Genomic DNA, 16229 nt, shown 5'->3' with positions numbered 1-16229 from the left:
ACTAAACATTTCATTAAACACTGTTATATTCTCGGACTAAACATTTCATCAAACACTGTTATATTCTCTGACTAAACACTTCATCAAACACTGTTATATTCTCTGACTAAACACTTCATTAAACACTGTTATATTCTCTGACTAAACACTTCATTAAACACTGTTATATTCCTTGACTATACACTTCATTAAACACTTATATTCTCTGACTAAACACTTCACCAAACACTGTTATATTCCTTGACTAAACACTTCATCAAACACTGTTATATTCTCTGACTAAACACTTCATTAAACACTGTATATTCCTTGACTATACACTTCATTAAACACTGTTATATTCTCTGACTAAACACTTCATTAAACACTGTTATATTCTCTGACTAAACACTTCATTAAACACTGTTATATTCTATGACTAAACACTTCATTAAACACTGTTATATTCCTTGACTATACACTTCATTAAACACTGTTATATTCTCTGACTAAACACTTCACCAAACACTGTTATATTCTCTGACTAAACACTTCATTAAACACTGTTATATTCTCTGACTAAACACTTCATTAAACACTGTTATATTCTCTGACTAAACACTTCATTAAACACTGTTATATTCTATGACTAAACACTTCATTAAACACTGTTATATTCTATGACTAAACACTTCATCAAACACTGTTATATTCTCTGACTAAACACTTCATTAAACACTGTTATATTCTATGACTAAACACTTCATTAAACACTGTTATATTCTCTGACTAAACACTTCATTAAACACTGTTATATTCCTTGACTATACACTTCATTAAACACTGTTATATTCTCTGACTAAACACTTCACCAACAACTGTTATATTCCTTGACTAAACACTTCATCAAACACTGTTATATTCTCTGACTAAACACTTCATTAAACACTGTTATATTCCTTGATTATACACTTCATTAAACACTGTTATATTCTCTGACTAAACACTTCATTAAACACTGTTATATTCTCTGACTAAACACTTCATTAAACACTGTTATATTCTATGACTAAACACTTCATCAAACACTGTTATATTCTCTGACTAAACACTTCATTAAACACTGTTATATTCTATGACTAAACACTTCATCAAACACTGTTATATTCTCTGACTAAACACTTCATTAAACACTGTTATATTCTCTGACTAAACACTTCATTAAACACTGTTATATTCTCTGACTAAACACTTCATTAAACACTGTTATATTCTCTGACTAAACACTTCATTAAACACTGTTATATTCTCTGACTAAACACTTCATTAAACACTGTTATATTCTCTGACGAAACATTTCATTAAACACTGTTATATTCTATGACTAAACACTTCATCAAACACTGTTATATTCTCTGACTAAACACTTCATTAAACACTGTTATATTCTATGACTAAACACTTCATCAAACACTGTTATATTCTCTGACTAAACACTTCATTAAACACTGTTATATTCTCTGACTAAACACTTCATTAAACACTGTTATATTCTCTGACTAAACACTTCATTAAACACTGTTATATTCTCTGACTAAACACTTCATTAAACACTGTTATATTCTCTGACTAAACACTTCATTAAACACTGTTATATTCTCTGACTAAACACTTCATCAAACACTGTTATTGGGTGAGGGGGTTTCCAATTTCTAAATATTTGAGCTAGGTGAGGAACCGACATGCTAGACATAAGAGCACGAACGCTCGAGAAACAGTTCTATCTAGAGGGGTACAGCGGCATATTTCATTTGCACAAACATAAAATACATGAATTTATTGAGCTGAATACATACAGATCCTTTTTTACTTATTATCAAGTATATTTGCACATTTCATTCTCCTAGGATTTTTCTGTGTATAAGTGTCAATTGCTTGGTTTATGTCCCCTGGTATATCTCGGTTCATGGTGCAGTAGTGACAGGCCTGTTAGTCTCTCATTCCTCATTGTTCATCTGATTGGTGTTTTTATTCTTTTTATTCTTTTCAATCCACTGGAAGATCTTTCTGCAGAGCATGTTGGTACTGGCTGGGTGCACAAGAAAATGAGCAGGGACCTAACATTGGTGTGACGGTGTCTGAGAGAAGGTGGAGGTCAGTGTAGTTGGAAGATTGGTGATGCCCTCTTCTTTGGCTCTTTTCTCCCACTTGATACACCAGGTGTGTATCTCATTCTTGATGCAACCAGTACCAGGAAATGGCAGGTCCTCCCAGCAGAGGTCAACCAGCTCTTGTATTCTTCTACTGCCCTCTGCTGGTGTCAGAGTTACGAAGATGGATGGGATGATGCTGCATCCCTGGTAGGCCTTCTAGTGCAGTGGGGTAACCATTATCTCCAGCTCTGCCAGGAGATGGTCAAGGAGTGGAATGGCCACCGTTCTCTTGTAGTATTCAGCTGGTTCATCACCTGATGTGTTGTCTCGGTGTCGTTGGCATTTGCCGAGTCTGGGCATGGAAGGTGTAACACCTACAGCCTCACACACCTGTTCTGCCTGATGAAACCATTCAGTGTGGTGATCATCCATATTGTTATGGAGTTTTGTGGTACTGCTTTCACACAATCAATTTCGCTGCTGGCCTCATCTATGTTGTTTGTGATGACCAGGGACACAATGAAGTCTGTGCTGGTGATGGCGAGAAGCAGGACCTGGGCATGAGTAAGTGCATCCCTGGACCAGCTGCCAGGACCACCCTCCACAATGTTTTCCAAGCAGGCCACCATGGAGGCATATAACTCCACAAGGTTTCTAGGGCATCTAGACGTTGCTTACTTTTACTTTTATCCTCTTCACCACTGATCGACACATTAGCCGTTGGGCGATCGGTCACGTCTCTGTTACTCACTGTTGGCAAGTACTGGGCATGCACCGGCTCCTGAATGTACTTGAGCCTGCTCCAGTGTTGGTCAAGTCTGGTCTTGAAAGAGCTCACACTTGGTACCGTCATAACACTTTCTGGCAGATTGTTCCAAGATTTCACAACTCTCACTCCGAAAAAATTTGCCCTCACAGTTTTCTAGACCTGCGGCTTCTTCAGCCTTGAGCTGTGACCCCTTGTGGGGAGAGCGTCCGCCAGCTACCAGGTAAGGACACTTGACTGAGTAGTGCCCCCTGAGATGCTTATACACCTCAATTAGGTCGCCCCTTGCCCGTCTGTAGTATAAGCTAGGCAAGTTCAGGCGTTCCAATCTCTCAGGGTAGCTGAGGTGCCGAAGTGCAAGCACCAGTCTGGTGGCCCTCCTTTGAACATTTTCAATCAACTGACAGTCCCTAGTACTGTATATCTCGGGGACCAGGCCGGGTGACAGAACTCCAGTTGGGGAAGCACTTCACTCTTGAAGATCGTTCCGACCTTCTTATAAGGCCTAATAATTTATTTGCCTGATTTACCTTCTTCTCGAAATGGCCCAAGATTTTCAACTCATTATCAACAGACACACCTAGTTCCTTCTCACATTAAATAACTCAAATAGTGAAGTTTCTTCATCCCGTTGTGACATATGATCTGCCTCCTTACCGATGGTACGCTCCAGGTGGAGCCTCTTACACTTCGTGACATTGAATCTCAGCAGCCATTTCTTCAACCATTCTTGGAGCTCACAGAGATCCTTCTGCAGCTCTTCACAGTCCGCTTAGATTCAAATGAGGTTCCGTGACTAAGTGCTCTCCAGTGGGAGTGCATGGCCAAGGTGAGGTCAATTAAGTGGGCGGCCAGCGGTGGTGGAATTTCTGCAAGGTGATGACAGGTTCCTGGCCAAGGGGAAGTTTCTGGCAAACCAGGAAACCCCCGTGGGTGAGCCACTGAACACTGTTATATTCTCTGACTAAACATTTCACCAAACACTGTTATATTTTATGACTAAACACTTCATCAAGCACTGATATATTCTCAGACTAAACACTTCATCAAACACTGTTATATTATATGACTAAACATTTCACCAAACACTGTTATATTTTATGACTAAACATTTCATCAAGCACTGTTATATTCTCAGACTAAACACTTCATCAAACACTGTTATATTCTATGACTAAACACTTCATCAAGCACTGATATATTCTCTGACTAAACACTTCATCAAACACTGTTATATTCTATGACTAAACATTTCACCAAACACTGTTATATTTTATGACTAAACATTTCATCAAGCACTGTTATATTCTCAGACTAAACACTTCATCAAACACTGTTATATTCTATGACTAAACATTTCATCAAGCATTGTTATATTTTCAGACTAAACACTTCATCAAACACTGTTATATTCTATGACTAAACATTTCATCAAACACTGTTATATTCTATGACTAAACACTTCCAGGTCCTTTGGACACTAAAACAAGTTAATCAGAAAATTAAACAGGTTTAAAGCATCGAAGAGTTTAGGGGTCTTTTATTCCATTGTTTTTCTCAGCATTGGTGATAAAATGTGTACAGGTAGTTCTGCTATAACGCGATAATTGTGTTCTTGTAAAATATCGTGTTAAAGAAAATCGCATAATAGAAATAACAGGGCTTATGGAGAAAATAGGGTTAGGTGCAGATTACTCGAAATCGAAAAAATTTAGTAGTTAGCCTAACACAAAGGATAGCACAGTCTAAATAAATGTTACATTCATATCTAATAATGAAATCATACAGTAAATGTAACACTTTACTTGATGGGGGAGAAGGGTGATTTTGAGGTTGATAAAATCGAGCTTCTCTTCAAGTGTTATATCCTTTCTTTTACGATCATCACCGGGAATTCTATCACCAGAACGCTTCTTGTTGATATTCTTCTTTACTATATTCACAGTTAATACTGTACCACAAAATTGGAGAAATAGTAAGCAAAAATCGCGTTATAGCAAACAAGCGTTCGCGTTATACAAATATCGTTCCATCATAAATCGCGTTAGAGCAAATTCGAGTTATCAAAACGACTATAGCAGAACTCACTGTACCTGCTTACTTATTTACCTGATAGCCAATCCACCTAGAGGTGGTTATACTGAGGGAGAAAGGCCAGTGGCCTATGTAGGATCCCGTATGATCGTGGTCGTCTTTTCAGCTTATTATTCATTTGGGCAGTTGGTCTATCCAGTAATAGCACGGGAGGAAACCAGAGTGCAGGAAACCTGTGATGTTTGGTTGGGTCACACTGGATAACGCCCTTCTCACATTTATCTGGGCCAACCAGGTTTCGAACCCTTGACATATAGATGAGAAATACGCATGTTACCACTATTTTGAACCCCATTACTGTTCTTGCTTCCACGGCTTGAGCTCATAAGTGTTCCACAGGTCTACCGATCTCTGCATGAAAAAGTTCTAACTTTTATTTGTTGGCGAGCTTAAAGTTAGGTCCTCATGTTGATGGTGTGTGACATCTCAAAACTTATCTTGGGTTTATCAGACCAGTGGTTCTCACCCTTTTCCACTTCATTCCTCCCTTGTGGAACTCTCAAAATCCTCATGGCCCTTCTTCAGTTTTCTGCCAAACCCCACAAATAATGATGACAAATAAACTGTTCTGATCAGATGAAGAGAATACCCTTCTTTCATATTTTTATGGTTGCCAATCATCATCATCTTATCATATATTTTGACAAACTTACATATTTTACACAACTGACTTAATACTAGGCACAAGTGACAAGACTAGCCTCACAACAAACTTGAATTTGGCTGAGAAAAGTTACTATTACAGTACCTAGGCATAGTTTGTCACAGCCCAACGGGAAGGTTGACATTGTTTCCTGTCAGTCGGGTGATTGATTTGAGGTTGTGTCACTGACAAAGCACTTCTCATTCCGGCTTTTATTCTTTATATGTAGAAGGGTGGAGAAATCAGACTCACATAAATAGGTAGTAGAAAATGGCAAGAGGACTTGAAGTGCGATTTAGCTAACTTTTGGATACAACTGATACAATGAGCACCAGAATACAGTCAGCAATTTTTCTTCAGAAGTCATTAGCAGCAGAATCATTCTTGAGATCAAGGAATTCGTCCTGAACATCATTGGAAATGGTAGCAATATCAAGAGTGCCAGAGAAAGGATTTCTCACCAATTTCCCTTCTTTCTCCTCACTGAGTGATTTCAGTTTAGAGTGATTGGTCAAGCAGATGATTTTCAATCTCATCAAGAACAGTTAAACGATTTTCAAACATGGCAACATTTCCCGAATTGACTTTCCTCTGCCAATTCTGGAGCTTGGTAAGAAATGCACGAAGACAATCCATCCAGTGAAACACATTTTCTTGCCTTGTAGCTTGAGATTCAGCCTGTTTAACTGATCAAATATATCTGCTAGGCATGGAAGACGTGGTTCCCACAACACCCCATTGGGTGATTTAAGAGATCATCATTCCCTTGCACTTCCAGGAATAATGTAAGCTGTCCCCGAAGTTCAAACACTCGATTCACAACATTACCATTGGAAAGCCAGTGCACTTAGTAAAAGAGGAGAGCATCATGCTCTGAATCCATGTCTCAACAAAAGTTCTGGAAAAGGCGTAAGTTTAGGTCTCCTGCTTTCACAAAGTTGACATATTTGACCACTGCCTCCAGGATCTTGCAAAGTGCACCAGGAGGGTTTTGACAACAGTGCAAAACGATGGATCATACAATGACACGCTTCTGGAACCCAGATTTCGATCCCAGCATTAACAACTTATAACAGTCCTCCGTGGCCCCCCTAAAATCTTGCTGTGGCGCCAGGGCCTCCAGGTTGAGAACCACTGGAACTTCATCCCTTCCATCCCTTTCAAGATTTTTAATGCCTCTATGAGATCTGCCCTATTGTGTCTTGTCTGAATATGTGTCAGTCACAAGGCCCTCATTCTACTTGGATGGTCATGGTGATATATAGCTCAGGAATATTCTTAGTTGCTCTGTCTAGCACCTTTTATAAGGATGCTATATACAGTGATATCCCCGTTACCCAGAATAATTGGTGCAGAGCTCTTCCAAAATGAGAGATTTCCAGGTAATGAAACAACTTTTTCAAACCTGTAAAATATCCTACATCCCGGGAATTTTTCCAGGTACTGTACTGGGAAAAGTTTTCTAAGTTTAAACTAAGCAACTTGCATGGTCAAATACTATCGCACATCCCATTAATGCAAGGGTGTCAAACTCATTTGCTATTACGGGCCAGATTTAATATGAGTATACACTATGTGGGCCATGTAACACAATTATGAGCATTTCGTGATCGCCCATTCGGGGAGTAGTGCAGCAAAATAAGAGGTGAGCACAGGAACAGGACTAGAAGTGCTAGCGGCTGAGGTCTTAGTCTACTCGAGAGTGAAGGACAAGTCCCCCACCCAAGGGCGAGCGTGAATAATCTCTCTCTCTCTCTCTTAAAAAAGCTTGTGCTGTGTTGTACAATATATAGTTACCGTGATTAGTCTTATTGCCTGTTACTGCTGCTCCCTGATACTTGGCACCTCTTTGTATGGCCCAATGCATCAAAGTTTGGAGCTAATGACCGAGCTGCAGCAACCTTCAGTATTGAATTCAGGTGCACATGAGTAAGTTGAGAACGAAGTCAAGATTAGTTAATGTTCATTACAGAAAAGAGCTGTTCACACAGATATGTCCTTCCGAACATGGACATAATCTTTGAGGTAAAACACTTAATCCTGGGAAAATTTGGTCCCACATATTGATAAAATGTGCCAACATCGACACTTGAAAACTAGTTGTTCAAAACAGAATCACACTGGGGCTCAATTAATTCTAACTGAAGATGTTCTGGTACCTCATTAACACTGAAAAATGGAAAATTCTTTTTCAAGGTATTTAAGTCAGCAAATCTTTCTTGGAACTCATTCTTTAACTCGGAAATCTTGATGCAGTACTTCTGTGTTGGTATCAAGATGAAGCTCAGGTTTTAGCAGGGAGTTTAAGGTCGGAAAGTGTGAAAGATTACTCTCTACAAGTTGCCTTTCAAAAAGCTGCAGTTTCATCTCAAAGGCACAAATGCAGTCATAAAACTCTGTTGACAATTTATTGCATCTTTATATTCAAGTAATTTAAGTGCTCTGTAATATCCACCATGAAAGCTACATCTTGAACTCATTCACTATCTTTCAATTCATGCACATCCTTTCCTTTCTGTTCCCTAAACATTTGTACTTCACTACTACGCAATTCATCAAATCGCTTCAGTACGACTCCCCGACTTAATTAGCAAACATCAATGTGATATGGCAGTCCGTATGTGTTCTCATTTTCTCCAAAAGCAGTTGAACTGCCTGTGGTTCAGGCCTCGTGATTGTATAACGTTCACTGTCTTTATAACGACATCCATGACATTATTCATCTTTAATGTTTTACTGCACAACACTTCTCTATGTATAATACAATGCAAATTATGAAATTGATGGTTCGGGTTCACAGCTTGTAGTTTTTCCTTTAAATTTGTTGCCACTCCAACTTTTCTACCCACCATCTGCTGTGCTCCAGTTTGTACCTAGTCAACCCCTAATTTATCCAGTGCCCCTACCAAACTTGCAAAGACGTCATCACCACTTGTTGTTCCTTTCATTGGTACCAGCTCCACAAACTCCGGTTCACTGCATATTTTCATCCTCACCACATATAAAAACTGCAAGTTGTGTTACATCAGTTATATTGGCACTATAATTTTCCAAATGTTTTGTGGTGAACAAACTTCTCAACCAGTCTTGCAATGAATTGTAATTCACTACACAAATCTGCAGTATCGAATTCTTTGTTGTCACCATGTTGAAATTATTTTCTAGTTTTAAGCAATGTTACATTACTTCCTTCGATGTTATTGTCTGCATATTGTGGATTACATACAGGAAACCAAAGAGAGAACCACTTTATGCATATGTGTGAAACTTTGTTCAACTGATTGTATTACTACATCCAAGACTGCAAAATAAAAGTTCACTTTGAACTTTTGCTTGGGATTCTGAATTGTTTCATATTTAATCTAAACAGTTTTTGGCACATTCAACACTATAAAAACTCCTTATATCCAGGGCATGTGGCATCACCTCACAACCACATCACCTGACTCCCATGATGCATCACTGTGGCAGTTGCCTTTGACAAGGTCAGGTAACATATTTGCCGGTAGGGACTTGACCACCATTGCTTGCATCAAAGGATCCAGCTTGAATGGCCTCACTCAAGTTAAAAAAAAATTAACACAAGCTAATATAAACTGAGTCCACTATCCTACATTTCTTAAAATCAGTGCATTTGTAAAATAATTGGCTTGCGGGCTTTTCCTTACACATGACACATCTTAACACCACACGACCCCCTCCTGTTCTTACCTCCTCTTCCAGCCCTCCTCCCACCTCACCTCCCACAGTTGACCTAAACTTTCCACATCCTGCTCCGACCTTCCACCCTACCCCAAAGCATCGGGTTGGGTCATGAGAGTGAAATGTTGTCATTTTAATAAAACAGTCTTCCTCAAAAAAGGTATTTTTTAACATAACTATCGTCAGTGCTAGCCATTCCTCCCTTCGCTTTTAAACTTTTGTTATTTTACTTAGAGGAGATAATTTATCTTTGTCCATAATTTGTGGCACCTCCAGATGATGGCGCCTCAGGCAATCGCCTAGATTGCCTAGTGGGTACCACCAGCCCTGCAGCTAATTCTAACTTGATTTATGATATTACACCAGCAATAAAGTATCAGACTGTTACCTGAGAAAAAGCTGTTACGATTTTGAAGAGCAATTTCTTATCTGCACCTATAAAAAATAAAACAATTAAGGAAAAAAAATTGCTCAGCAAGTTATATGATCCTTCATATTTTTCTTACCGGCCACAATCCAGTTTTTGTTGGTCATATCTTCAGCCAAGATGTGATTACAGATCTCCACCTCAAAGCTGCTGCCATCAAAGGAGGAGATGGTCGATCCATCCACTTTACAATTTTGGGGGATATTGCCTTCCAATATAGGTTTGGATGTTGACGTGCTTGTGAAGGGTCCTTCAAAATATGCAATTATAATTTGTTAGAAACTACAGTATCGTCAGTACTCCCATTTGATATCTTAAGTTATAGCAATAAACAATTAAGGTAGTGTATATATACATATATATATATATATATATATATATATATATATATATATATATATATAATATATATATATATATATATATATATATATATATATATATATATATATATATATATATATTATATATATATATATATATATATATATATATATATATATATATATATATATATATATATATATATATATATATATATATATATATATACTGGACATCTGTGTGTGAAAAGGGGTCGCTACTGGGTTGCCACAAGGACAACAAAAGTAATTCTAGGCTTTGTTTTATTTCATAACATAGTTGGCTGCTGCTGAGATTCAATGTCACGAAGTGTAAGAGGATGCACCTGGGGCGTACCAATGGTAAGGAGGCGTATCACATGTCCCAACGGGATGAAGAAACTGCACTAGTTGAGACTGTGTGTGAGAAGGACCTAGGTGTGTATGTTGACAATGAGCTGAAGTTCTCGGGCCATTGCGAGAAAAAGGTAAATCAGGCAAATAAATTATTGGGTCTTATAAGAAGGTCGTTCAGATATCTAGACGGTCCGTCCCTCGTAACGATCTTCAAGAGTGAAGTGCTTCCCCACCTGGAGTACTGTCACCCCGTCTGGTCCGCGAGATATGCTAGGGACTGTCAGTTGGTTGAAAATGTTCAAAGGAGGGCCACCAGACTGGTGCCTGCACTTCGGTGCCTCAGCTACCCTGAGAGATTGGAGCGCCTAAACTTGCCTAGCTTATACTACAGACGGGCAAGGGGGACCTAGTTGAGGTGTATAAGCATCTCAGGGGCACTACTCAGTCGAGTCCTTACTTGAGCTGGCGGACGCTCGACCCACAAGGGGTCACAGATCAAGATTGAAGAAGCCACAAGTCCAGAAAACTGTGAGGGCAAACTTTTTCGGAGTGAGAGTTGTAAACTCTTGGAACAATCTACCAGAGAGTGTTGTGACGGCACCGAGTGTGAGCTTTTTCAAGACAAGACTTTACCAACACTGGAGCGGGTTCAGGTACATTCAGGAGCCGGTGCATGCCCAGTATTTGCCAACACTGCGTGACAGAGACGTGACCGATCGCCCGGGCGGCTAGCGAGCCGATCTTTTGGTGAAGAGGATAAATGAAAAGGAAAACTGCTCAAAGACGTGACCGATCGCCCAAGCGGCTAACGAGCCGATCAGTGGTGAATAGGGTAAAAGTAAAGTAAAGTAATTCCTGGTGGAGGTTCACATTGTTTAAAAATAAAATGAATGAGCAGGCTTTGTGAAATAAAACAAAGTCTAGGAATGCTTTTGCTGCCCTTGTGGCGCCTTGGTAACAATCCCTGTTCACACACAGAGGTCCAAGGTTTGATTCGCGACTAGTGAGATATTGTTTGTATATACAGTATATATGCACATGCACAAGTAATTAAAAGATGAGTTGAATTTCTAAACACAAACCTTTTTGATTTCAATTCAAATTTTCTTTTATTTAATAATCAAATGATTAATGGTGCAATGTTAAAACATAAAACTTTGAATAGTTGTTTCAAAATAAATCACCCTTGAAATACATTTGCTTAGTCACTTGGGTATCTGCATATAACATTGCATATAACAATGGCCAAACCTGTCTAAGAAAGGGATCAAATTCTAACATATCATCTATTTGATAACGCTCTAAATAACTTGCACAACAGAATATAATTTGAGCTTAAATGGTATTGTAGTAAATACTAATAAAAATAATATTTTCGTAATGAAAACTTTGTGCTTTGGATATACATACTGCAGTCATACACCGGACAGGAGTCATTTGGGTTGGTTATGTAGGACTCTTCACCCATGTGACATCTGGGTCTCTCCACCTGTTAGAAATAAGATTTGATAAAATTAATAAAGAAAAAATAGAAATGGGATCAAATTAAGCTGAAAAATGTAAGAGACCCTATAAGATCTATTGGTAGAGCTATGTACTTTTCTATCATATCATATCCTGTATTCAAAGTGAAACTTCAGCAGTGGAAACTGTGGAAAAAATGAACGAAATCGAACAAATTCTTCTGGTGGTAGTGCTGTTTTAAGAATTTACCGATTCATTTGCTACAACAAAAATAAGTGCAGTGTAAAAGTATGCTGTTAACTCTAATATTGTTTTTGGAAGTGATTTTTCAGCAAAATTATGGTTGAAAGCACTTGGGAGAGGTCTTACTGTAAATGTAATAAAATTTTCAAAATATTATTTCATTACAAAACTGCAGGATATCTTGACACATTCATAGGGTTATGCTGGGAGATACAAACTGAATTAAAGGATGATAAAATACTTCCTGATTAGAAAATTTGACAGGGAAAATGAAAATGGAATGAAGCATAATACTCGTAACTCCAAGTTACCTTTGTGAATTAGCTGGGAGCTGTATCTGGTGTTAATATAATGGGATAGTTGAGATGCTGACCAAATATAGATTGGTAAAGGAGGTTCTCTATTATGATAGAATAAGATGGCAAAGAGGTAATATTCAGTGCTTGGGAGTGTTACGTGAAGGAGCCAAACTACATTATGAAAGGGATAGCTAAAGCTGAAACAATATATACTGTATTATGCTTGGGAGAGAGAGGCATCACAGACAAGATTAAGAGTTAGAATAAAAAATAGTAATAAATGAAAAATATGAAATACAGTACTGAATTTAGTATACACTATAAGGTGAATGATGTAAAATGATACTTCACTTACTGGAGGACATGAAGTACACTTATATCTTGGACAAGGTGCTGACTCAGAATCAGTTATATACTCAATGAACATTCCTTCTGGGCACTCCACAGGTGGACATGGTTGCAGAATCGGTACACAGGCATACTAACAAACAAGAAAAACAATTTGGTATTGTTAATGGCTGATAGAATAATACAAAAGAAAAATTCAAAAGGCCGACAAATGTGACAAACAATTTTATTATTTTATTACAGGTTTAATGGGAAAAGGAAGCTGACGGCTTGCTTAAACCCCCCATTGGTTCTCTTGAGCTTGTCCTTCATTGTCCAGGTTTACTAGAGGATGAAACTGGAATAGTAAGAGAAAACCTTCAATGTTTGGGAAGGTCACACTGGACAACACTCATCTCACATCTGTCCCAGGCTGGGTATCAAATCCAGGATACAGTAGTGAGAGGTACATGCATTACCATTGTATTACCAATGATAATCAGGAGATCACTTAATGTTGACCATCGAGAATGTTTTGAATCCTTAACAATAAAGAATCAATTGAAGTTGTGATATCCCATCTTAATACAGGAGAATGTACATATGACCAAGAAAATCTTCATCCTACAGTACTGGTGGTACAGAAAGTACTGTATTTTGATAAAGTCCCCAGCACACAAGGAATAAACCTGAAAGCATCCAAACCATCTGTTCAGTGTCAGATGCATTTGAGTAACGGGTAAAAGGCTTCAAGAGTACCTGTCTGTGTCTTAAACCTTCTTGACCATAGTTCTTTTCATGTCGTGAACTGAGATATTACAATATCACTATTTTTCCTAAGGCTGACACACAGCCTCAAGAGTGAGTCAGAATATATAAACGTTAGCATAGAGAGCTTAGGAGTACAGTCACCCAAAAAAGTCATGTCGCGAACCATGAACCCCGAGATTCAGACTCTTGAATCCGAAGCATTTATGGACAGAATAATGTATCAGTGTCTACTGCTTCAGGTTCACGAGTCTGAATCTCGGGGTTCGTGGTTCGCGACAGGACTTTTCTACGACTGTACAGTACAGTATATCCTAGAAGGTGAAACAACCATTATAAATCCTCAAGAGTTATACAGCAGTTTCAGGTTAGTATTTCATGAGACAGGAAATGAGAAATTTAACTAAATAAAAAACTGTAAAGCAAAAGAGTAAGTAATTCAATAAAAAATAAGGTTAGGGACTGAAGGCTTCAAATTCCCCAAACAACGTTAAATTATTTATTAACTTACTACCCACAACCAAGAAATGCACAGCAGGAAGTAATTACCACAATCAATCAATCAATCACATTGTTCTGGTACACCATGGAAAATTAAGAAAATTGAAATAAGAAAGAAATTAGTACAGTACATCAAAGCCTTCTGCCTCTGATATATCCAGCTATCCAAAGATTGATACTGTATATTGTGCCAATAAATCGACCTTTGAAGCTCCAAACTTTTGTGTTCAAAACTATAGGGCTGCCTTATACACAGATATAAAATGTCAACCTCTAAGTATGCTCCACCACTAGCATCAGATTTTCACTTAATTTCCAGCACTCACAATGAAGTTCTACCTAACTGTAGCATTTTTACAGAAGGGTAACTGTTACTGAACTCGGCCTAAGGTCAGTGTGTACACTTGTCCTACCGACACCTTTCAAAACATTAAAATATCTTTCGGTGTTAACTACGGTTTCTTACAAACAAACGTTACTAGGGCAGTTACAGTATTTTCTCAATTTAACGAACTAATTCGAGCCAGCCCTGTTTTTTAAATAGAAATTTCCACTAAATTGAGCTCTTGGTCAATTAAGTATACTACACTAGAGCACTTTAGCTTTCATTTTTATTCATGACATATACAGAGGCAACTGAATTTACAGCTCACCCTTTCTTGGGTGGGGGATTAGTGCGTCTCGTGACAAGATGTCTTGAATAACGCGAAACCTAAAGTATTTTTAGGGAGATTGTGTTAAGTATAAGTATAAATGATAAAAGTTGTATCCCTTCAACATTAGGTTATATAACATTTTAAAATATGGAGTGAGAAAGGTGTGTTGATTAGAGATGGAAAAGGAGTAACATGCACCAGTGTTGCCATGATAATCTCTGTTGATGTTTATTTCACCTGCAGACAGTCACACAACAAGACCCTCACTGGATGCTTGTTGTCTTAATTCCTGTGTAGTGTGTGTGTGTGTGAGGAACTCACCTCAACATCACATACACACATCCCCAACACCACCAGCACACACCCCCAACACCACCAGCAAACACCACCAACACACACCCTCCAACCCACCAACACACACCCCCAACACCACCAACACACACCTCCAACACCATCAACACACACCTCCAACACCAGCAACACACACCTCCAACACCACCAACACACACCTCCAACACCACCCAACACACACCCAACACCACCAACACACACACCTTCCAACACCAACTCAACACACCTCCAACACCACCAACACACACCTCCAACACCACCAACACACACCCTCCAACACCAACACACCCTTCAACACCACCAACACACCCAACCCACCAACACACACCCTCCAACACCACCAACACACACACCTCCAACACCACCAACACACACCCTCCAGACACACACCCAACACCACCAACACACACACCTCCAACACCACCAACACACACCCTCCAACACCACCAACACACACCCAAGACCACCAACACACACCTCCAACACCACCAACACCTCCAACACCACCAACACACACCTCCAACACCACACACCCTCCAACACCACCAACACACCTTCACCACCACCAACACACCCTCCAACACCACCAACACACACCTCCAACACCACCAACACACACCCTCCAACACCACCAACACACACCTCCAACACAACCAACACACACCTCCAACACACACAACCAACACACACCCTCCAACACCACCAACACACACACCCTCCAACACCACCAACACACACCTCCAACACAACCACAACACACACACCCTCCAACACCACCAACACGCCCTTCAACACCACCAACACACCTCCAACACCACCAACACACACACCCTCCAACACACCTCCAACACCACCAACAACACACCTCCAACACCACCAACACACACACCCTCCAACACCACCAACACACACCTCCAACACCACCAACACACACCTCCAACACCACCAACACACACCTCCAACACCACCAACACACACCCTCCAACACCACCAACACACACCCTCCAACACCACCAACACACACCCTCCAACACCACCAACACACACCCTCCAACACCACCAACACACCCCTTCAACACCACCAACACACCCCTCCAACACACCCCCTTCAAATACACACCCACCAACACCACCAACACACACCCTCCAACACCCCCA

General features: G+C 39.4%; 1 protein-coding gene across 1 annotated transcript in view; it reads right to left on the bottom strand.

Annotated features, from left to right (window-relative positions):
* Positions 1 to 16229, bottom strand: part of LOC121859372 (hemocytin-like) — a gene marked incomplete at its 5' end in the record, with an annotated part of 457920 nt that overhangs the window by 91617 nt on the left and 350074 nt on the right. The window contains 3 exon segments of the mRNA XM_042356148.1: positions 9844 to 10014; positions 11873 to 11951; positions 12824 to 12949. Of these exon segments, the coding sequence (XP_042212082.1) occupies positions 9844 to 10014; positions 11873 to 11951; positions 12824 to 12949 (376 nt within the window).

The sequence above is a fragment of the Homarus americanus genome, unplaced genomic scaffold, assembly GCF_018991925.1.
Source record: "Homarus americanus isolate GMGI-L3 unplaced genomic scaffold, GMGI_Hamer_2.0 scaffold7626, whole genome shotgun sequence".
NCBI lineage: Eukaryota > Metazoa > Arthropoda > Malacostraca > Decapoda > Nephropidae > Homarus > Homarus americanus.
The sequence above is the reverse complement of the archived record's forward strand: the minus strand, read 5'-3'. Positions and strand labels throughout refer to the sequence as shown.